General features: G+C 56.0%; 1 protein-coding gene across 1 annotated transcript; it reads left to right on the forward strand.

Annotated features, from left to right (window-relative positions):
• Positions 1-6,548: 6,548 nt before the first annotated feature.
• Positions 6,549-17,076, forward strand: RBBP8NL (RBBP8 N-terminal like). The gene is made up of 13 exons (XM_035547982.1): positions 6,549-6,615; positions 7,635-7,677; positions 8,254-8,349; positions 8,679-8,791; positions 9,106-9,178; positions 10,417-10,583; positions 10,742-10,824; positions 12,122-12,285; positions 12,855-13,677; positions 14,015-14,171; positions 15,466-15,527; positions 15,867-15,993; positions 16,958-17,076. The coding sequence occupies exons 1-13, from the start codon at positions 6,549-6,551 to the stop codon at positions 17,074-17,076; spliced, it is 2,094 nt and encodes a 697-aa protein (XP_035403875.1).
• Positions 17,077-18,955: the final 1,879 nt, after the last annotated feature.

The following is an 18,955-nucleotide window of genomic DNA, read 5'->3' on the forward strand; positions in this document are numbered from 1 at the left end:
ATGCTCACAGGGGAGCCAAGCACACATCCTCCCGTGTGCTCTGGTGGAGGACACAGGACACTCGCACGTGGTATTGTTTCAAAAGCCAGCCTGGGCAGCAAAGTGTCCCCATCAGCAATGTGTCACCAAGCATTTGGGACAAACAGATGCCTCAGCCCATAAAAATGCCTGGCTGAAGCTGTCCTGCTGGGATGGCACCGTGCGGGGCAGAGCCGTGGTGCCACAACAGGGCTAAAGCCCAGGCAGAGCGGAGCTCCCTGCAGAGCCCTGGAGAGGGTCAAGCACCCCTTTATCTTTAGATGCAGCAGCCAGAGGAGAAAGCGTGGTTCTGTACAAGCCTAAGAGTAGCAGAAGAGAATAGCTGGGCATGCAAAATATTTCCCAAAGACGGCATCTTCCCCTGCACTTTGCCCCCGATGCGCTCAGCAGCGGCGAGGGGGCACAAGTCCCAGCTAGCCTGCAAACTGCGCCGCGGCGGGGGCTGAGGCAGGAGCTGCCGGGCTCTGCTGCAAAGCTGCCTGCAGCTGGGGGCTGCTGTACGGGGCTAGGAAGGCACAGCCTGGCTGGATGAGGCCGGGTGGGTTTTTTCCTCCAAATCTGAGGCGTCGGGCACTTTACCTCCACTAGACTTCCCATCTGTTTTGCCATGAGCTGCAGGAATTCCTGCAGGATGGAGATTTAGGGGAATTAGTCATTGGCATCTTTGATCAAAGGTTCTCCAGGACTTCTGGAGGCAGCGCCTTTATTCCTGCCCCGCTTCCCCACGAGCGTGCTCCTGTACCACTACTCTCAGCGATGGGAACCTGGCTCCCACACCTGGCCAGGAGCAGAAAGCATCCACCCTTCCTGCCCCGCTTCTGCTCGACCTGAGGAGACCTCGTCTGCATGACAGCCAAAATCCTCTTGTTGCTGAAATTGCCAAAAGGAACCTTTAAAGCAGAGAAGCAAGATCCAGAGATTTACTCCACTGTTGCTTTGGAAGAGCCGTGAGGAATGTGCAGGGAAACCCAAGGCGTGAGCTCTTGCCCAAGAACAGAGCAGCGAGTGCAGCTCATGTGGAGCAGATCCCTGCAAACAAAAGGGCCCCTCACAGCACCCCGGCAAACCCCTCACCCCAAATCAGGCACCAAATCCCCCATCGGGGCATCGCCATCAGCAGGGGACCTGGATTTAATATAGGGGGTTTAATATAGCTCCCGGGGAGGAGAAGCACCGCGGCTCTCTCTCCCCCAGCCAAGTGCAACCAGCACCCAGTAAGGTTTTGCAGGACTGAACGTTTCTTATTATAAACAGCACCAAAGAGAAAAGCTGATTCAATTAAGGACTTCATTATCTGTGTTGTATCCAGGGGAGAGAGATTTATTCTTTTCGTTTGTGTTAGACTGGCTCACGATGGCCGTGCACGCTGTGCCACAGCAGGGACAGAGGTGCCGGTTTATGCGAGCGTGGTTACAATGGATTTTCACACCCCTCATCCCATACAAGACCTGCTTGCTCGTGCAGGACCGCAGATGCCCACAGCAACTGGTTTCCAGCAGCTGGCCCAGCAGAGGCGAGCCCCCGAGGTGTCCCGGTGCTGCTGCAGCCTCGCTCAGCCCCCAGCAGGGTGAGAGCAACCCAGGAGCTTTGCGGGATAAAACCCAGGAACCTTGCAGGATAAAACCCAGGGCAGAAACGGGCTCCCCATCCACCAGGAGCAGCGTGGGCTCCAGGGCACGTTGCTTTTGAGGTTTTCTTCCATCGAGGAGGGGAGAACAGGACCAAAGTGCTACAATGCACGCAGTGTAACAGGGCCATGGGCTGACTCCATCGCTCCCCAGCTCCCCAGGGCAGCTCCTTCCCGCTCCCCCCAGCTTTTTTTTGGGAAGGGGGAGGCCAAGGGAGCGTTGGGTTCTTTGGGTGCTTTGGGCTGGGAGGAAGCAGCTGCGCCTCTGCTCCCGACAGAGCCTTGAGCTATTCCCTGAGCCTCACCGCTTCTCAATTAAAACACCTGAAAAACGCGATAATGCTTCATTACCCACTTCCCAGAGCATTTTGAGGTGTTAATTAAGCAATGTTTATAGAAGCTGTGGTTATCCCGAGATGCACAGGCAGATAAGTGACTATTTTCATTCATATTCTGAGCCCTCGTGCAGGCACACAGACTTGCCCTCACTCCCCGTGCATCCACCCAAAGCCCACCGTGCCCTGAGCAGCATCACGGCACGGCCAGAGGGTCCAAATGTGGCCACCCCATGTGGGGAGCAGGGTGGAAATTTGCTGCTAAACCTCATCAAAGCAACAGGGAGCTGCTGATGGCAGGGACAGGAGGGCAGGAGGGCAAAGCCCCCTTCCCAGCTGGGGAAGGTGCAAGGACAGATCCTGTAAATGCCCGCCTCAGTCCCATAAATTCTCACCCCCTATATTAAATCCAAAGTCCAGTTCCTGGGCATGTTCACGGATTGCAGACGACCAGCCTCTCCTGTCATAGGGATCCCACAACCGCATTGCTGCACACATCAGGTGGGGTATTTGGGGCAGTAATAACGTTATTGAGTGAAATCCACATTGCTTTGGTGGCTGCCACAGGGGTTAGAGAAGCAGAAGCTGCCTCCAAAAGGGCCACACTGGTGGGGGAGAAGCTGAGCTGCTGCTTTCACTATGGCAGGGGCTGTGTTGTATTACGGCAACACAGACTTTATGGGGTTTAAGTAAATAGGTGCGCAGGTTGGGACCTGAGGCTGGATTCTCCCCTGTTCTCGCCCTGAAATGGGGCACATCTACCCACCCTTGAGCAGGGCAGCATATCCCCTGTGCCCTGCAGCCCCATGTCAGCCTGTGCCACTGTCCCTCATTTGCAGCAATGGGCAAGTGTTACAGAGAGCTGCAGGAAACCCAAAGGGCTGGAGAGGCGGCTGCAGCCTCATGGCCCCTCTGGGGCTCAGGATGGCCTGGGAGCCAGCATCCCCAGCCAGCACCCCAGGCCAAAAACTGGTGCAGGTGACCCTGGGGCAGGGGGTCTGCAGCGAGGGCTGGCTGCAAACCACCCCCGGGCTGCTCTTGGTGCTGGTGGAGCTGCACGGAGCAGCAGCCCGGCTTCATCGAGGATTTTCGGGTTGTGCGAGGCGGAGGTGAGAGCTGAAGTTGCTCCTCCTGTCCCTCCTGTCGGGGGGGGTTGCAATGTGCCTGCCCCCACCCAGCAGCCACACACACAACCGGTGTGCAGAGAACAAGTGCTTGGTGGGACAGCCTGTGCCACGTTCATCGGCCGTACAAATAAATAATTGCCAGCAGAAATAAACTCCCCCAAATCTGCCAAGTGCACAGTTCATCAGCAAAGCAGATCGGCTTCACGCTGGCCTGCAAAATACTCCTGGCACTGCAGATTTTCCATGAGTGATCAGGCGGCTTTTCTGAGTATAAATTCAATTTATGCTTCTAAAATTAGAACAGGAACATAGCGGGGTAGCCAAGAGAAGAAAGTTTGGGTAGTGAGAGCAGTGCTGCCCAGCAGTCACACAGCGAAAGGTACAGTGCATAAACCCAACGTGAAGCTGAACCACTGCTGATGGGGAAATATCTGATTGTAAATCCATTAAGCTCAGCTGATCCGACAGTGCCAGAACTTCAGAGTCCCGAATTTATTTTTTTTTTAATGACTTAAGCTCATTTAGCTAATGAGCTGCTTTATTCTTCTGGGAAGGACATGGTGCTGAGGGTGAGGATGCGAGCACCGCTGGCTGTGCCGGGGATGGGAAGGAGAGGCCAGAGCCCCTGGGAACCTGGGAACCTCAGGGAGCCCTGCCCGAGCCCACCCCTTCCCAAACCCCATGGCAGCGGGTAGGAAACACCCTCCCCATGGCTCTCCCTCCCCAAGAAAGAGGAAGGAAGGCGCACAGAGAGCAAGGGAGTGAAGCTATCACTGGCCCCGGTGCTTTTTCCAAAGCAGCCAGATTTAGGGGCTGGCGGGGGAGCTCCCCAACCCTGGGTCTGTGTTAGCAGAGGGCACCCGTCACTGTGAAATACACCCGGCCCCACGACGGGGCCGCATCCAGCGCCGCCGGGTGTATATTAATGGTGACAGCTCAGGAAAGGGCTCAGGGCTGTAAATGAAACCCCTGTCTCGGGGTCTCTGCGCTCTGGTCTTCATCAGTAAATCTCCCTCAATAAATCCTCCCGAGTGGGGCGGAGGAGCAGGGGGCTTCGCGCCTTGGCTGGTGCACACAGGGTGAGAAGGGAGCACATCAAAACTGCTGAGAGCCCGGTCTGTCTGCAGGGCTGCTCCGCCAGGGCAAAAGGATGGATCCTGGGTACAGAAATGTGAGGGCTGATGCTCCCCAACATCTCCTTGTAACTGTGGGTGTGCACAGACCAGACACCCAATTTCCTCTCCAGGTCCTCCCCAGTCCCATGTGCAGGTCCCATGTGCAGACAGGGACGGATGCTGGCAGCTCAAAAAGCACCAAACTTTGCAAGAGCTTTCCCATGCAAAGGCCCAGGACCAAAGCCCCAGGCAGGTCGCGCATCCCCTGCTGACTCAGGGGTGCTGAGAAGATGAGGATGAGGAGTCCCAGCCTCTCTCCAGCCACAGCTGCAGCTGTGCGTGGGGAGCAGAGCAGCTGCCCACACCCCAGCCAAAATTACAGCCCCGGATCCTGACCTGCCAGGCTCTGCCCACGGCGCTGAGTCACCGCAGCTGCTCGCGGCACTGCTGGGAGGGCTCTGCCCCATGGCCCATGGGGACCTGGCCCCATATCCTGCCTGCCCCCAGCTCCCACCACCACCAAGCCCAAATCTGCCTGCCCGGCTGCAGGCTGGCATGAGGCGAAATGGGACGTGACTTTCCCGGGACATCCCAGCTGCAGACCGAAATGCCCTGGTGCTGCTTGAGATGCCAGCAGGGTGGGGAAGGTGACAGCAGGACAGGGCAGCGCTGGGGACGGCAGCGTGGGCAGGGGCTGATCCAGCACCAGGGAGAGCCGACGGGAGCCCACGCTCCCTCAGCGGCTTCGCTTCCAGGTGTAAAACCTTCCCACCTTGCAGCGCTGGTAACGAGTGCCTGAGCACTTCAAAGCCTGCCCAGCCAGCACACGGGGTTGCAGCCCTGAGAGGCAGTGGAAAATCTCACCACCTGCCCCTCGCCCCAGGCAGCACCCAATCCAGGACTCAGCAATCCCCAGAAGGTGCCAGCTACACCGAGGGAGCTCTCGTTAACATCTTTTTGTCGGGGTTTTTTGGGGAGATGAGCTGGGTGTAATTTCACCTGGCTCGTTATTAAGCTATGGTTCTTGAGGTTGAGCAGGAGAGATCGGTTCCCAATCCCATTTCACGGTGGCTGATCCCGAGCCAGCCTGTTAGCTGTGCGAGCCGCAACAAGCCACGCTGCGCTCGGGAGCGCACTGCGGGCTGCGAGGGAGCACCCAGCCCTGGGAAAGGCAGCTTTGTGCCCAGGGAAGGGGGAGCAAAGCTCTTTGGGCTTTCTTTGTTCCCCAAAACAGCAAAATCTCTGATCTATTTGTACAAGACTTGCTCAAAAGCCAAGGCAAGCTGCTTAGTTTAGCGTCCAAGGAGCCCGGTTTGCAGTGGAGCCCTGATGCACCCTGGCTCTCTTCGGGTCGCCGTCTCGCCAAGCCGAGCGTGGGGAGAGCACACAAGCCGAGCTTGCTGCTTGTGCTCACCGGCGCGTGCCTCATTTCTTTTTAAAATCAGACCCTTTAGGGGAAAGTTTCTTCTTCCAGCTCTGCATGCCCACATCTTGCATATGCAGGCGATCAGGCACACCTCTGCTCTGCATGCAGATAAAGGCGCGCGGGTGCCGGCAGCGAAGGGGAGCGTGCGGAGGCTGCGAGGCTCTCCCCGTGCTGCTGTGGGGCTGCGAAACCCCATTCCTGACAGCTCCGCTCCAGCCCGTCACCTCTGAGACACAGAGGGGCAGATTTCTCCCCGTTAATATCCGCGTGGCTTAAGTGGCTTCGTCGGGAAGGGGATTAATGGCCGTGATTCAGCCACCCGGCGTGATGTTTCATGGGTTTGCACAGCTCCCACGTGGTGATGCTGAAGGCTCCCACGGGGATGTCCCTCTTCTCGTGGTGCAGCTCGGGTGCTCCCCGGGTGTGCAAGGCTTTGCTGGCACACCCAGAGGGTGCTTCCTGGATGCCCAGGTCGCACACTCCTCCTGCCTAAATGCAGGGTGAGAGCCTTCTGCGGTGCCCTGCAGCAATGCCACTTTCAAAGCCATCGCTCTTCTGCTTTGTCTGTGGTCCCAGCCCTGGTCTGATGCAGGTTGGACAGCTCTGAGAGTCCTCCTCCTGGTGAGCATGCTACTTTTGTTCCATGTACAGGTTAGCAAATTATTTTACTTTCTGCAGTTGGGCAGGTATTTCTTTGTCCTGTTTCTAAGGCTTTGCAAAACACCATATACACAAGATATATATCTGTATATATATTTTTTTTTAATGGACACTTTTTCTGTTCTAGGCTAAAATCTGAATAATTTAAAAGAGAAGGACATCCTTATACTGGAAGCAGGCAATTCCAACACAGCCTGGGAGCACAGCACAGCCCTGAACATGACCACGGACACTTTTGCAGAGTTCCTGAACAAGCTCAAGGAAATTCACGAGAAAGAAGTTCAAGGTAGGGCGACACGAGAAGTCTTCTTATAAACTGGCCAAGGTCCATGGTCTGTGACAAGGGTGACTTGTCGGTGTGATGGTGGTGATGCTGTTCCCACCCACGTTCTCCAAAAGTGCTGGGAAAACACCTGGAAGAAAGCAGACGCCAGGGAGGGTTGCGGAAGGGTGCGAGCAGTGAGGAGTACATGTGCTGGGTGTCCTCTCTGAGGCCAGGAGGGTTGGGATATGGCTTGGATACTGAGGGATCAGAGGGAAAGGGGAAAGATGTAATAATCCGTGAGGCAGAAGTAGCTGGAGTTGCAGGCTCTGTTACAGAAAACCTTGGAGTAAGCCTGGATAGTTTATTCCTCTAGGGAGTTTCCTGGTCATACATCATTGAAATAAGAACCACTAGGTTAAGCAAACAAATGCCAAATCCAATTGTTTTCCTATTAAAATAATTCCCAATATCAGCATTATGAACAAAACAACAGCATTTTTGAACAATTCTGGCTTATGAATTCATTCTTGTCTTGTGTAATTTCAGGCCATGTGAGAGTTAGAGAAAACCATTGAGCAATCCAAACCACATGTTTACATCTATTTTGCATAAAATGGATCTGACAAAATGTACTGTCTGCTGATCCATCACCGAAAGCTATTCTTGTTGAGCTGTAAATATTCTCCAAGTTGCTTTGCAGCCCTGACAGCCATAAAACACTGCCCACCTGGGAGATGCCTGGCGTGGCTGAAATAACTGGAAACAAAACTGAAACAGACTTCCCGGGGGTGGAGGGGAAATGCAAACTCATTAAACAGTGGAAATACAAAATGTGCTCCCATTCTGTTCAGCTTTTCCAGTTACATTAAACCGTGCTGCCATTTAGCACAGGCATTAGTCTTTCTCAGGAATTAGGTTTGGAAGCGGTGAGGTTCCTTCCAGATGAGGCACCCTCCTGAACCTAGATTATTGCCTTTTGTGTCTGAGGTGCCACGGAATCTGCACTAATCACCCACCTCTGTCTCTGTTAATTATTGCAGGGCTGCAATCAAAGCTAACGGAGCTGACGACGGAGAAGTGCCGGTGAGCAGTGCCCAGCCCCGCGGTGTCCACGTCCTGGCACGGTGCAGGGAGAGGTTCACGCTGCTCAGTTAAACACCTCCCAGGCACTTCTGTGTCTTGAGGAGGTGCCCACCAAGGCCCCGAGCCCCGAGCAGGAGGTTCCCTGATTTAGAGAGCACCGTTTGGCTTTGGGGCTCCACCAAATTTAAGCATTTTGGTGCCTTTCGCCATGCAGGTCACCAGCAGGGGCAGTCAGGGCTGATCCCAGCCCACCTCCACCCTGCCTGCCCACGGACACAATGAGAAGTTATATTAATTCCTGGGAATTCATTAATTAATTACAGTGCTTCCTTGGAAGCAACAAAACGGGACAAAGCAAGCTGCTGACTCCGAGGGCAGCACCTGGGCTGTTCCCTGGGCTCCAGCTCCAACCCGTTTGTTTTCTGCCCAAGTAAAAGCACTTTGAGCTACGGCAGCGTGAGCAGCACAGCGCGCTCAGAGCAGAAACCTTTCCCACTGACCAGGTGCTGAGGATAAATCCCCAGGTCTGGGGAGAAGCCTGGTAACCCTCTTTTCTTGGGTCTTCTCTCACATTAGCGATGCCCAGAGAATCGAAGAGTTGTTTGCTAAAAACCACCAATTAAGGGAACAACAGAAGGTCCTCAAAGAAAATGTGAAAGTGCTAGAAAACAGGTAAGCTTTCATTTTCAGCTAAGCATTGCTTGGTGGCAGTGAGAGCACTCTCCTAGAGGCACAGTCTGGGTTTTGGTGTCTCCCAAAAGCAGGCTGTAGCACGTGAGCAGCTTTTCTGCCACTTGGAGAGCTGGCACAGGGGAGCTTCTCCAAACCGAGGGGTCGTGGGGCAGGGGCTGGGGAGGTGGAAGCATGGGGCTGCGTGAGTGCTGACAATTTTGCTCACACGTCTCGTGATGGGTTGGGCACACACCCTTCTGCACCTGCGTGGTGCTCATTTCCCACGGGGATGTGTGGTAACACGCTCCCGGCCATGGGTTTTCATCCAGGCTGCGAGCAGGTCTCTGTGACAGATGCATGGTCACCCAGGAGCTGGCAAAAAAGAAGCAGAATGAGTACGAGACCTCCCACTTCCAGAGCCTCCAGCACATCTTCATTCTCAGTAGGTACCAAGGTCTGCTGTAAGCTTGGCTGTGGCTGGCTGGGTCTTTGCTCAGGTAGTGCCTTTCTTTGATATTTGCGTGGGAGCCACTCCAATACCTGCACACTCAGGAGGTGTTTGGTGATGGGGAGGAGGGAGGGAGCGATGGAAGCGTGGAGGTACTGAGAAATGAGATCTGGAAACCGCACATGAAGTACCGGAGCTGGGGGTGGCAGCCCTCCGTATCTCCAGTAAAATGAGAGATAAGGAATAGGAGCTGCAACCCTGCTCCATGCAGCACCCAAAATTGCAGCTCTCCTCTTGTCTCTTTGCAGCTAATGAAATGAGTCGCCTGAAGGAGGAGAATAAAACTCTCAAGGAAGAACTAAAGAGGCTCCAGAGCCTGGAGTAAGTGCTCTTCTGAGTGTCACTCATGATGTGCAGCACTGGTATTGCAGAGGCCTCCCTGCCATTGAGCAGGGCTGTGTCTGGGTCAGCTCAGAACTTGTGGGTCTTTAGCACCTAATTCCCATGGATTCCTGTAGAAGCTAAGACAGCAAAATACTTGTCACACTCCAAGTCCTCACTGAGCTTTGCTCACTCCCCTCTTCACATGCATCCAAGAGCTGAGCCTTTGGGGAACACGGGTACCCCCACAGGGAACCGAGGATGGGAAGTAAAGCCCTGGGCTGCTCGCCTTGGCCATGGACCTCGCCCTGGGATTTCAGAGCTCCCAGAGCAGCAGCCACAGGCAGCAGGATGAGTCTGGTGCAGGAGGCAGAGCTGCATGCACGGGACCGCAAGGGGCTGTGGGAGAGAGGAGCTGCTCCAGCAGGCCGATGTCCCGGCACAGCGCCGCGCTGAAAGCCAAGCAACCCGTCGGGCGGGCCAATAAATACAAACCCGCTCGTTCCTCAATGTTTAAAGTCCAGGGGAATTAGCATGGAGGGATTAGTTTAGAAATGTGTTTTCTTTGGAGCTCAGAAGCACGACCTGCTTAAAGAGAAGCTCTGACTTCTACGCCCCGATGCTTTTCAAGGCCTGGGGAGTTTCGGAGCTGCCGATCCGGTTGGGTTTGCTGAGCACCAAGCGCGCCAGCTCTGCTTTTCCCTCGGTTGCTGCACAGGAAGATTTTCACCCAAACATCCATGTCTTGGCACAAAGTCCAGCCAGGACTTGATCCATGCCATAGGTGTAGGGCTCAGACCCACAGCGGCTCCCTCCTGGGGACCAAAAGCATCAGCTCCACCAGCTCAAAATGGTGACAACCCCCAGGCCCTGAATCCACCCCTATGCCAGGCTGAAAGCCCAGGCGGGGACATACGGGTTCTCACACAGCTCTTGCAACAGCCACGGCTGGCTTTTGGCTTACCCAACGTTGCGGCTTCCCGCGACGTTACCCACGGCCAGGTGGGGAAATCAGACCTTGACCTGTCGCGCTGGCTCCGTCCCATGCTGCAGACTGCAGCTGAGCCAGTGATAAGCTGAAAGGGAAGGAGGCTGAGGAGCCGGTATAACCACATTGTGTATAAATATGTATATTTATATATCAGGTTCTGTAACTCAGAGCTGCCAGCACAGTGGCTCTCAACCTGGGGATTTCCTTCTCCTGCCCCTTCTCATTCCTTCATGTCCCCTCTCCGCAGGGACAGGACCAAGTGCCCAGGAGCCATCTCCAGAGAGAGCAGCTCCGCGCCCAGCTCCCCCTTGGCCTTACTGTCCCCAGCGAGCCGGAACGCCAGCAGCGAGAGAGGGGCTCCCAGGGCAGCAGAGGAGACCCACCACGATGTGCCGGGGCTTGAGCTGGGTGAAGGTGGGTGCTGCTGCCTCCCACCACCTCTCGAGGTGTTTGCAGCCTTGGTGCCAAGCGCGCAAGCAGCAGAGGGTCTGCATTCACATGCTGGCTTGAGGCAGAAGGAAATTGTGGCTCTGTGGGACCGTCACGGTGGGTGGCTGTGTCTTTTTTTGCAGAAAAGCCTGCAGGACAGAGAAGCTCTCCAAGCAGCAGGATTTCCCCAAGCACCGTCCTCCAGGAGGCCAGCCTTGCAGAAATGGTGAGTGACAGAGGTAGCATGACGTCCTCAGGTCTTCTCCCCACTATGGTGGTCATCTGTACAGGATCAAGAGGGGTATAAGATGATAGAAAATGAGTAGGAGGCATTTAGGGGGTAAAACAATTAGCCAGAATTGGGCAGCCCACTGTTGCCAAGGCCAGGTAGGGAACCTACCCAATGCCAGGTGCAGAAATCGCCACTATCTACAAGCAAAGCATTTAGGGTTTGGCATAGGCTCCTGTTCCTCATCGTGCGAGCGCACCCCTTTGGTTTGCTCCCATGTTTACCCTCCAAGGCAATGCACCCAGCATCCCTGAGTCCTCTGCCCATCATGCTGGTTCCTCTCTTGTTAGGGAAACCTCTGGTCACAGGGAGATCATGCTGACCCACATTTCAGGGTAGCTTATCCTGAGCTATAGTCAGGAACAAGAGGCTGGAGCTCTGTGAAAGATGGAAAAGCCTGGAGAGCATGTGAAATGTGGAGGGTTTGGGTACAGAGTACAAACACACCACAGCAGCCCTGCCCGAGAGCGTCACAGATGTCTCTCCATCTGCAGCATAATGAATATGGGTATTTTCGGAGGGGCTGGCATTCGGTGGTTGCCGTTGCATGCACTGATGTCAGCCTGCCGTGCCTTTGAAGCACAGCGTGTGTGTCAGCCGAGGGATGCTGAGTGATAGGGTGATATTGGGCACCGGGGGATGAGGCTGCAGGACCTGGAGCCCTGCTCCTCGCCATGGGAACCCAAGCCCACATCCACACCCACACGGATGCTTTTGTTTTGGCACGGGCTCTGCTTACCTGAACGCCACAATAAAACTGAGAGAGCAGGTGAAGTGGGGTTTTGGTAAGGCCGCGGGCAGGCTGCGAGGATAATTAATGGGGATCGCAGGAAGGCTTGGTGACATCTCTGGGTAGGCAGGGAAAAGTCAAGTCAGAACATGTGGTGAGCCCTCTATGGCAGGAGATGGAGATCGTGATGGCCTGGCTTCAGAGCCAGGGCTTTGCTGGAAATACACCCAGCAAATAAGGAATAAAACACGTGATAGGTCCTGCTAGGAAGCATGAAGGGGAACGTTCTGGGGAAAACCGGTAATGTTACTGTTCAGCTGGTGATTGGAATTGTACCAAATCGTTTCTTAGCACCTCTGGGGTGGAAACACTAAAAGCTGATGGCAAGATGTTATTTGTATGGAGCACCCAGGAGAAGTTTCTGCTCACACTGGCATAGGACTGGGTAGCACCCAGAGCCCTGCTGTTCACAGCCAAACCGCTCACCCAGAGTTTTCTCCGCAGGCATCCCAGAGGATCTCCAACCAGCTGCACGGGACCATCGCCTTGGTGAGACCCGGCTCCAGACCGTGCCTCCTGGAGAAAAGTCCTTCGGGAGCAGCAGTGTCCCCCCCGGCAAGAAAAACCCCTCTGCCGCTGGAGCGGGAGCGCAGCCCCAGCCTGGAGCCGTGAGTCCCCCGCTCGGGGCTGGTTGTGGGCAGGCATGGGCCGGATCCTTGCCCCTGTCCCTTTTGGGTGGCTGGTATTCGCCCACCTTCTTCTTCAGACATCCTGCAATGCCCACAGCCCCAGGGAAGGGGGGCTGGGGGGGGGGGGTCTCCCAGTTTACACCAGCAACAATGACCGGAATCCAGCCCGACCAGCCCGGGCTCCTGCTCCTTCATCTTCAGACAGCCCCAGCGGGTGCCCGTCCCGCCTGCCCTCCCTGCTGCTCCTTATCTATTCTAATGGGCTTTTCTGCAGGGCTCAGCACCTCCCAGGGCTTCTCCTCCCCGTGGGTTTCAGGGCGCAGAGGGCTAAGCAGAGCCAGCACGGACCGAGCTGCCCGTTGTGGGGGGGACCTGTGGTGCACCCCCAGGGAAAGCACGCACACGGGGCCCTTGCCAAAAAATAAGTGATAGCCGGGACTCGGCTTGCATGGGCAGGCTCACGCACCGCACTGTGAGAGTCTCCCAGCGGTGATTAGGGGATTGTTCCGCTGTCCTGGGGTGATTTCTTTTATCCCTGTTTCTTTTAGCTATTTAACAGCAACCAAGCCAGACTCACCCAAGCTTGCCTCGTCTTACGAAACCCTAAAACTGACCGCCCGGAAAGAGCAGCTCTGCCTCCTCAACAGGCACTTCTCCCTGCACCAGCTGGGGCTGGCGGGCAACTGCGCCCTGGCCGACAGGGACGGCAGCTTCCCCAGCCACCTGCTCAGGGCCAAAGATGGCGAGGGCAGGATGAGGCCCCCCGACGACTGGGACGACCGCGCTGCCCTGCTCAAGCTCCCCGCCACCGTGGTGTACATGAGGGACCAGCACCTGGAGGGGAAGCTGCACCTCCTCAAGCACCGGGAGCGGCTGCAGCATCTCCTCCTGCACCAGCGGCAGCAAAGCCAACGGGCCAGGGCAGAGAGTGACCCGAAATCTGTGCCCGAGGAGCGGCCCCTGTCCCCGTGGCCGAGCATCATGGGGGGATGCAAGGAGGAGAGGTCCTTCCTGGAGGATGCCGTGGATGGGAAGGAGGAGAAGGAGCTTTGGCTGAGCCGGGATGTCTCTGAGCACCGAGAAAAGGTGGAGGTGGGGAGGGACTATGGTGCGGACGTACCGCTGGACCTGTCGGATGCTGGCCGCGGCAGGGAAGCAGGCTGGAAGGACTGCCGGGAGCCGCGGGAGGCCGGCAGCCCACGGCCGAGCCCCAGGGGCAGCCCCATGCACGGCCCCTGCGGGCGGCACGGGATGGAGCAGGACGGCTCGCGTCCCCCCAGCCGCTGGCCCAGCGCTCCCCGGGCACCACTTGCAGAGCAGCACGGTGCTGCCGAGGAGGAGGAGGAGGAGGAGCAGGAGGAAGAAGCTATGGCGAGTACCACACAGGTTGGCAACACCCATGGCCCCTTCCTTGCTGTTGGGAGCCCAGTGCTCGGTGTCAGTGTCATTACACCCACCATTAATGTCCCATTCTGAAATGGCCCAGGAATTGGTGGCTTTGCCACGTGTCTGCCGATGGGGTTTTCCACCTGGCTCAGCAGAAAGGCACACAGCAGCCTTTCTCCCTCCACACCAGCTGGTTCTCATCCCTGCATTTGTCACCGTCATCACATAGGGGCTGGGGACAGCCCTTTTCTCCTGCTTGTGAAGGCAGCATTTGTATAGCTAGGGCACCTGTAGGCATTTATGGGATTTTTGCTCTTTACAGCTCGCTCTCTCCCGGACGCATCCTACAAGCAAGCCAACGCTGAGCGACCCAGAGGCCCTCACAGAGCCCAGGGTGAGACTGGCTGCCAGTGCACACAAGGGAGAACCAGGTAAGGAGCCCCAGGCAAGCGTGACGTCTGAGAAGGCAAGAGCCAAAGGCGCATTCTGCAGTGCGTGGAGGCATCCTACAGCAGGGAACAGCATGTGCTAGCTGTTGCAACCACCTGCACTCTCTGCAGCCCACAGCAGGTGTTAACCAGCTCAGGAGACCCTTTCAGGGGACCGGGTGCTCCTAGCTCCCCACTCTTTTGGACCCTCAGGGAATTTGGAGTTTCACCCTGAGCACGGAGGGAGGGATGCTGCTACCCGCAGCAGGCAGGACAGGGAGCACTCTCCCCTTTTCCACGCTCCATCCCCAATAAAAGTCCTTTCCATCCCCAAACTGAGCAGTGACTCCAGCCTGAGCTGCTCTCTCCTTGCTGACCACCGTGGGGCAGGGGGGCAGTTTTACCCCGTCGGGTGGGAGGCAGCAGCCATGTGGAGCGCAGCGGGAGGCACGTCGGCTGGGACCTGCTCCCTACCGGCCCTACAGGCTTGGCCAGAAAGTTGAGCTCACCTGGATTAGTTGGTCTGGGCGTGTCGGAGTGGTTTGGGAACACTCTCCAGAGCGGGATTTTGCACGGTGGAAAAAAAAAAAAAAGGGGGGGGGGAGTCCTCGGTGATTTACATGTTAGGGAGATATCATCATGGCAGAAGAATTTCAGCTGATTACATTCTGGGTGTGGGAAAATGCAGGACTCTCTTCAGCACTCACCTGAAGGTTGACACAAAGCCCAGAAAACAATGCACTGATACTTCTGCGCTTTTCAGTGAACCTTAACCCCCGGAAGGACAGCGTGAGGACGGGGTCAGGCTGACGGGGCTCTTGGGGTGCCTGAGAGTGGCACCAATGCCCCCCCCTGGACAGGGGCAGGAGGGAAGCAGCCCTGCCTGCAGCCCCCCTGCCAGACCTGTGTGGGCAGGAGCAGGCTTAGGGCAAGAAGTGATGGGGTGCTCGAGGTGTCAGACACAGCTCTGAGAAGTCTGGGATTTTAAATGCCCCTCGGCTTCATCATCTGCACATGGCCACTGGCTTCGGGACAGTGCTCACCACCTTCTCATAGCAAAGCCCTACAGAGACAGTGTTATTGGGCATCTGTCCCCAGAGTCCCCTGTTTGGTGTCCCCTAAATGTCCATTTCAATAAACAGCCATGGGGACACCAGAGCCCTTCCCTCGGCTGGGAGCACCCAGGGGGAGTGTGGCCTCATCCCTGCTCCATCTCCTCATGTCTTCGTGTTTTTAGGTGCCCTGAATGCAGACACCCAGTAACGAAGAGCCAGTGGCTCTGTATCATGCCTGTGAGCTTGTCAGCCCCAGGCCAGCCAAAACCCTTCCTTTCATGTTTCCACAGATGACGACGATGCTGAGTCCGGGCAGCAGGAATCCGACGAGGCAGACACGACGGACAGTGAGGTTGGTTTGCTCTCCCAGCCCCTTGGCTTTGGCTGCCTGGGCCTGGCAGCACCTTCAGACTGGGGATTCCTGTTCTGAGAGGCACTGAGAGGCGCAGGACGGGTTGTCCCTGCCCGGCTCCCTGCGGGAGGTGGTGGCTCTTCCTCCACCAGATGCCAAGCCCCACTTCCACAGTTACCCAACTGGTTGCTGAGGGGTAGCGATGTCGCTCTTTCCAGATAGGTTTCTGAACACCAGCACTTGTCACAACGCTGTGGCTATGGTCACAAAGGTCCTTAGCTGTTAGCGCCATGGAAATTGGGGCAGTTTGTAGGCTGACTGCTCTTCTGCTCGGTGCAGGTGGCTGCCCCTTGTGAGCATGACGTCCTGCAAGAAGCCCAGGCTGAAGGGAAATACTTTTGCACCAAAGACAGAGCTCACGCACTACAAAAGAAGAGGAAAAGAGGACAGGATCCCTGGACAAAAGGTAGGGAGAAGGAGTTCCTCATGCCATCAGCTCAGGGCTACAACCTCAGCTGCTTCCCAAGGGGCAAGCCAAGGGCACCACCACAAACAGATGCCACGCTGCACACAGATTTTGCCCAAGGTGATGCAGCAGAGTCGTTCGGTTCCCTGCAATAAACCACACCGGTTGGCTCTGCAGCCAGAGGAGCCCCTGCTAATGGTTAGCCAGGGGCAGGGTGGGCAGGAGAGCACCCCGGAGCACCTAAGCTAACAGGTCTAAGTCCCCCGTGTTTGCTTAGCTGCTCAGGGAGGAGCCGATCCGAGAAGGCCAAATTCCCAGCAACGAGTTGTTGACACTCGGAGAAAGGTTTCTGCCAGCCCTGTTGATTTTCCAGTGTGGCCGTTGAGGCTTTCCCTGGCTGACAAAGGAATGTGTCGTGCCCACGCTTCCTACAGGTGAATAAGCAGAAAACGACTCCTGATAAGGGCGAGGATAAGCCAGCGTGGCTGTCAAGCCTTAAATATTGCCCTGTCAGAAATATCCTGCTCCTAACCCTCTCTGCACCCTCAGTAAAGAAAGGGCAGTGTTGACCAAATTAAAGATATGTAGAGGCATAAAAGGTCCTTGTCTGATGGGCCAGCACTGCCCCTCGCTCCATGCCCAGCCCTCGGGGGTGGCTGCCAGCTCTGCGAGCCCCACAGCAGCTGGGGGAGGAGAGGATTTACTTGGCAAACCGAGAGGCCCAGAGCAATGGGGAGGAAAAAGGGCTTGTGTCCCCAGGGCAGGCATGCACTTTCTCTGGTGTGGGCCTTCCGGGACTGGATGAAGACACTCAGACTTGTGAGAGGGATTTCTCCTCATCTTTCTGTTGCTGAGCTTTGCTTCCTCCTGTGCAGTCCCTGTTTTGGGACTAGGCCGCAGTGACCTCACAGATGCAAAGCTATTGCTCTGCGGTTAACTCCTATCATCATCTTGCTGTTAGCAGGATCTAAGAAGTCAATGAGAGGAAGGAAGAAAGTCAAAGCTGAACAGTGCTCGGCGGGGATCACAGAAGAGCCAGAGAACTGCTCAGCTGCCAGCCACGACGCCTCCGAGGAGAGCTAAGAGCAGGATGAGGAGCAGCACAGGAGCTGCAGGCCGAAGGAGAAGGCTCAGAGACCTCGGCTTCCCTCCCGCGCTGGGAGAGCTGCTCCTGCCTGATGTGCCAGGAATGAGGGAACTCAGCGGGGCTCTGGAATGAGCAGAGCACCACAAAAGCCTTCACTCAGTGCCCCGGCAGAGGCTCGGCGAGGAAGAGGGCTGCGGGTGAGACCAGGAGCAGCCAGGTGGCTGTGGCGGGGCAGCACACCCCGTGCCCCACAGCCCTGTGCCCTCCTGCTGGTGCCAGGAGGGGGAGATGCCACTGCAGCACGGGCCCTGGGCCAGGACCAAATCCTCCTTGGCATTTCATGCTGGGAGAACGGAGCACCCAGACCCCAGGGATATCTCCCTGGTGGCTGCCCAAAGCCTGAGCACCACAGGGTCCTGCTGTCCCCATGCGTGAACCCACATAAATTAAATCCCTATCCAGTTTTCACACAAATCTGCATCTTTTTTGAACAGCAGAAAGCTGATAGCTTTCCTTTCTAGTTTGTGGGGAGCAGGCACAAGGGCTGGGCAGGTGGGACACGTCCCCAGAGAGGGAAGGGAGAAGAGCAGGAGGAGGACGTGCATGTTGCCCCTGCCCACGGTGTCCTGTGTCCCTGCAAGAGCCAGGTAGACAAGTCCCAGCTGCGGCTCAGCAGCTCACCCTGACCTTGGCAGTGCTGCCAGGAGCTTGTTTTCACATGGATCAACCATTCTTAAGCAATTTTTCTGATGCGTTAAGCATGGGCAAGTTGTCCTTCAGCATCAAGTGATGGGGCTGCTCGCTCTCTGTGGCCCAGGATGGGACAAGAAGAGCGGCGGTGAGCATCGCTGCAGCCACAGCATCGCACCAGGGGCCAGGGCTGCTCGCAGCACATGTGCAGAGACCAGAGCCGAAACGGAGGCAGAGGTGCCGGAGACAGTATCTGCCCTGCCTGGTGTTTTTCCACAGCCGTTTGCTTTAGTAGGCACCACTCCTGATTAAACGTGGGTTTGTTTTTAGCAGGGTAAAATAATATTAAAAATAAATAAATAAATAAATAAATAAATAAACATTTATTTAAAAAAAAAAAAAGGAAAAAGGAAAAAGAAAATGGGAAAAAAGGAAAAAGAAAGAAAATAATAAAATAAAACGAAAAAAAGGGGAAAAAAAAAAAAAAAGGAGGGAAGCGGGGCCGCGGTCGGGCAGCGCCGCCTGCTGGGCACAGCCGTGCCGAGCCGTGCCGGGCCGTGCTGCTCCTGGCAATCCCAAAACTTGCCCCTGGCTGCAGGGGGGTTGTCCCCTGCGTCTTCCCGGCCCGGGACAGGGGGTGTCTGGGTTCTTCTTTCCTTTTGAGTGCCTCCTGCCTGGCTGGGGTCCCCAGGGCAGAGGATGAGGGGACCAGGGCAGCAGGGATGCAGGCATGGGACTCCCTCCCGCTGCTGGCCCAAGCAACCTGCAGCTGCCTCCCCAAGGCCGAGGGGTTTTGTAGTGTTTAGGGTTTGCAGAGCTCCGTGCTGGGCAGGGTTTGCCCAGGTGTGCTGCTGGTGGCTGTGGTTTCGGGGTGCTGGGGGGTGCTCAGCAGCTCTGGCACCAGGGATGGAACAGTGAGGATGTTTTTTTTTCTGAATCAAGCAGCATCCAAGCAAGTTGTTGAAGGGAAATAAAGCTTTATGCTCTGCTCTTTATCCAACCCTGTAGATGCTGCTCTTATCCAGCCCCTGGCATGCTGGTACCCACCACTAGCATGCTACAGACACACAGATAACTGCTGAAGTCCATTAATTCTTGTACTTACGCCTGCCAGTCTCTCGTTCGTATAATTCCCGTCAGATAAATGCATGTATTGATTTAGTGAGCTACAGACAGTCTGAGGCT

Source organism: Cygnus atratus, chromosome 16 (assembly GCF_013377495.2).
Source record: "Cygnus atratus isolate AKBS03 ecotype Queensland, Australia chromosome 16, CAtr_DNAZoo_HiC_assembly, whole genome shotgun sequence".
In the NCBI taxonomy this organism is placed as follows: domain Eukaryota; kingdom Metazoa; phylum Chordata; class Aves; order Anseriformes; family Anatidae; genus Cygnus; species Cygnus atratus.

Excerpts from the sequence above, each read along its gene's own strand:
- RBBP8NL (XM_035547982.1), top strand. The coding sequence starts at position 6,549 with ATGACCACGGACACTTTTGCAGAGTTCCTGAACAAGCTCAAGGAAATT. Across the intron at positions 7,678-8,253 it reads CTGACGACGGAGAAGTGCCG|CGATGCCCAGAGAATCGAAG; the intron begins GTGAGCAGTGCC and ends CTCTCACATTAG. Across the intron at positions 10,584-10,741 it reads GGGGCTTGAGCTGGGTGAAG|AAAAGCCTGCAGGACAGAGA; the intron begins GTGGGTGCTGCT and ends CTTTTTTTGCAG.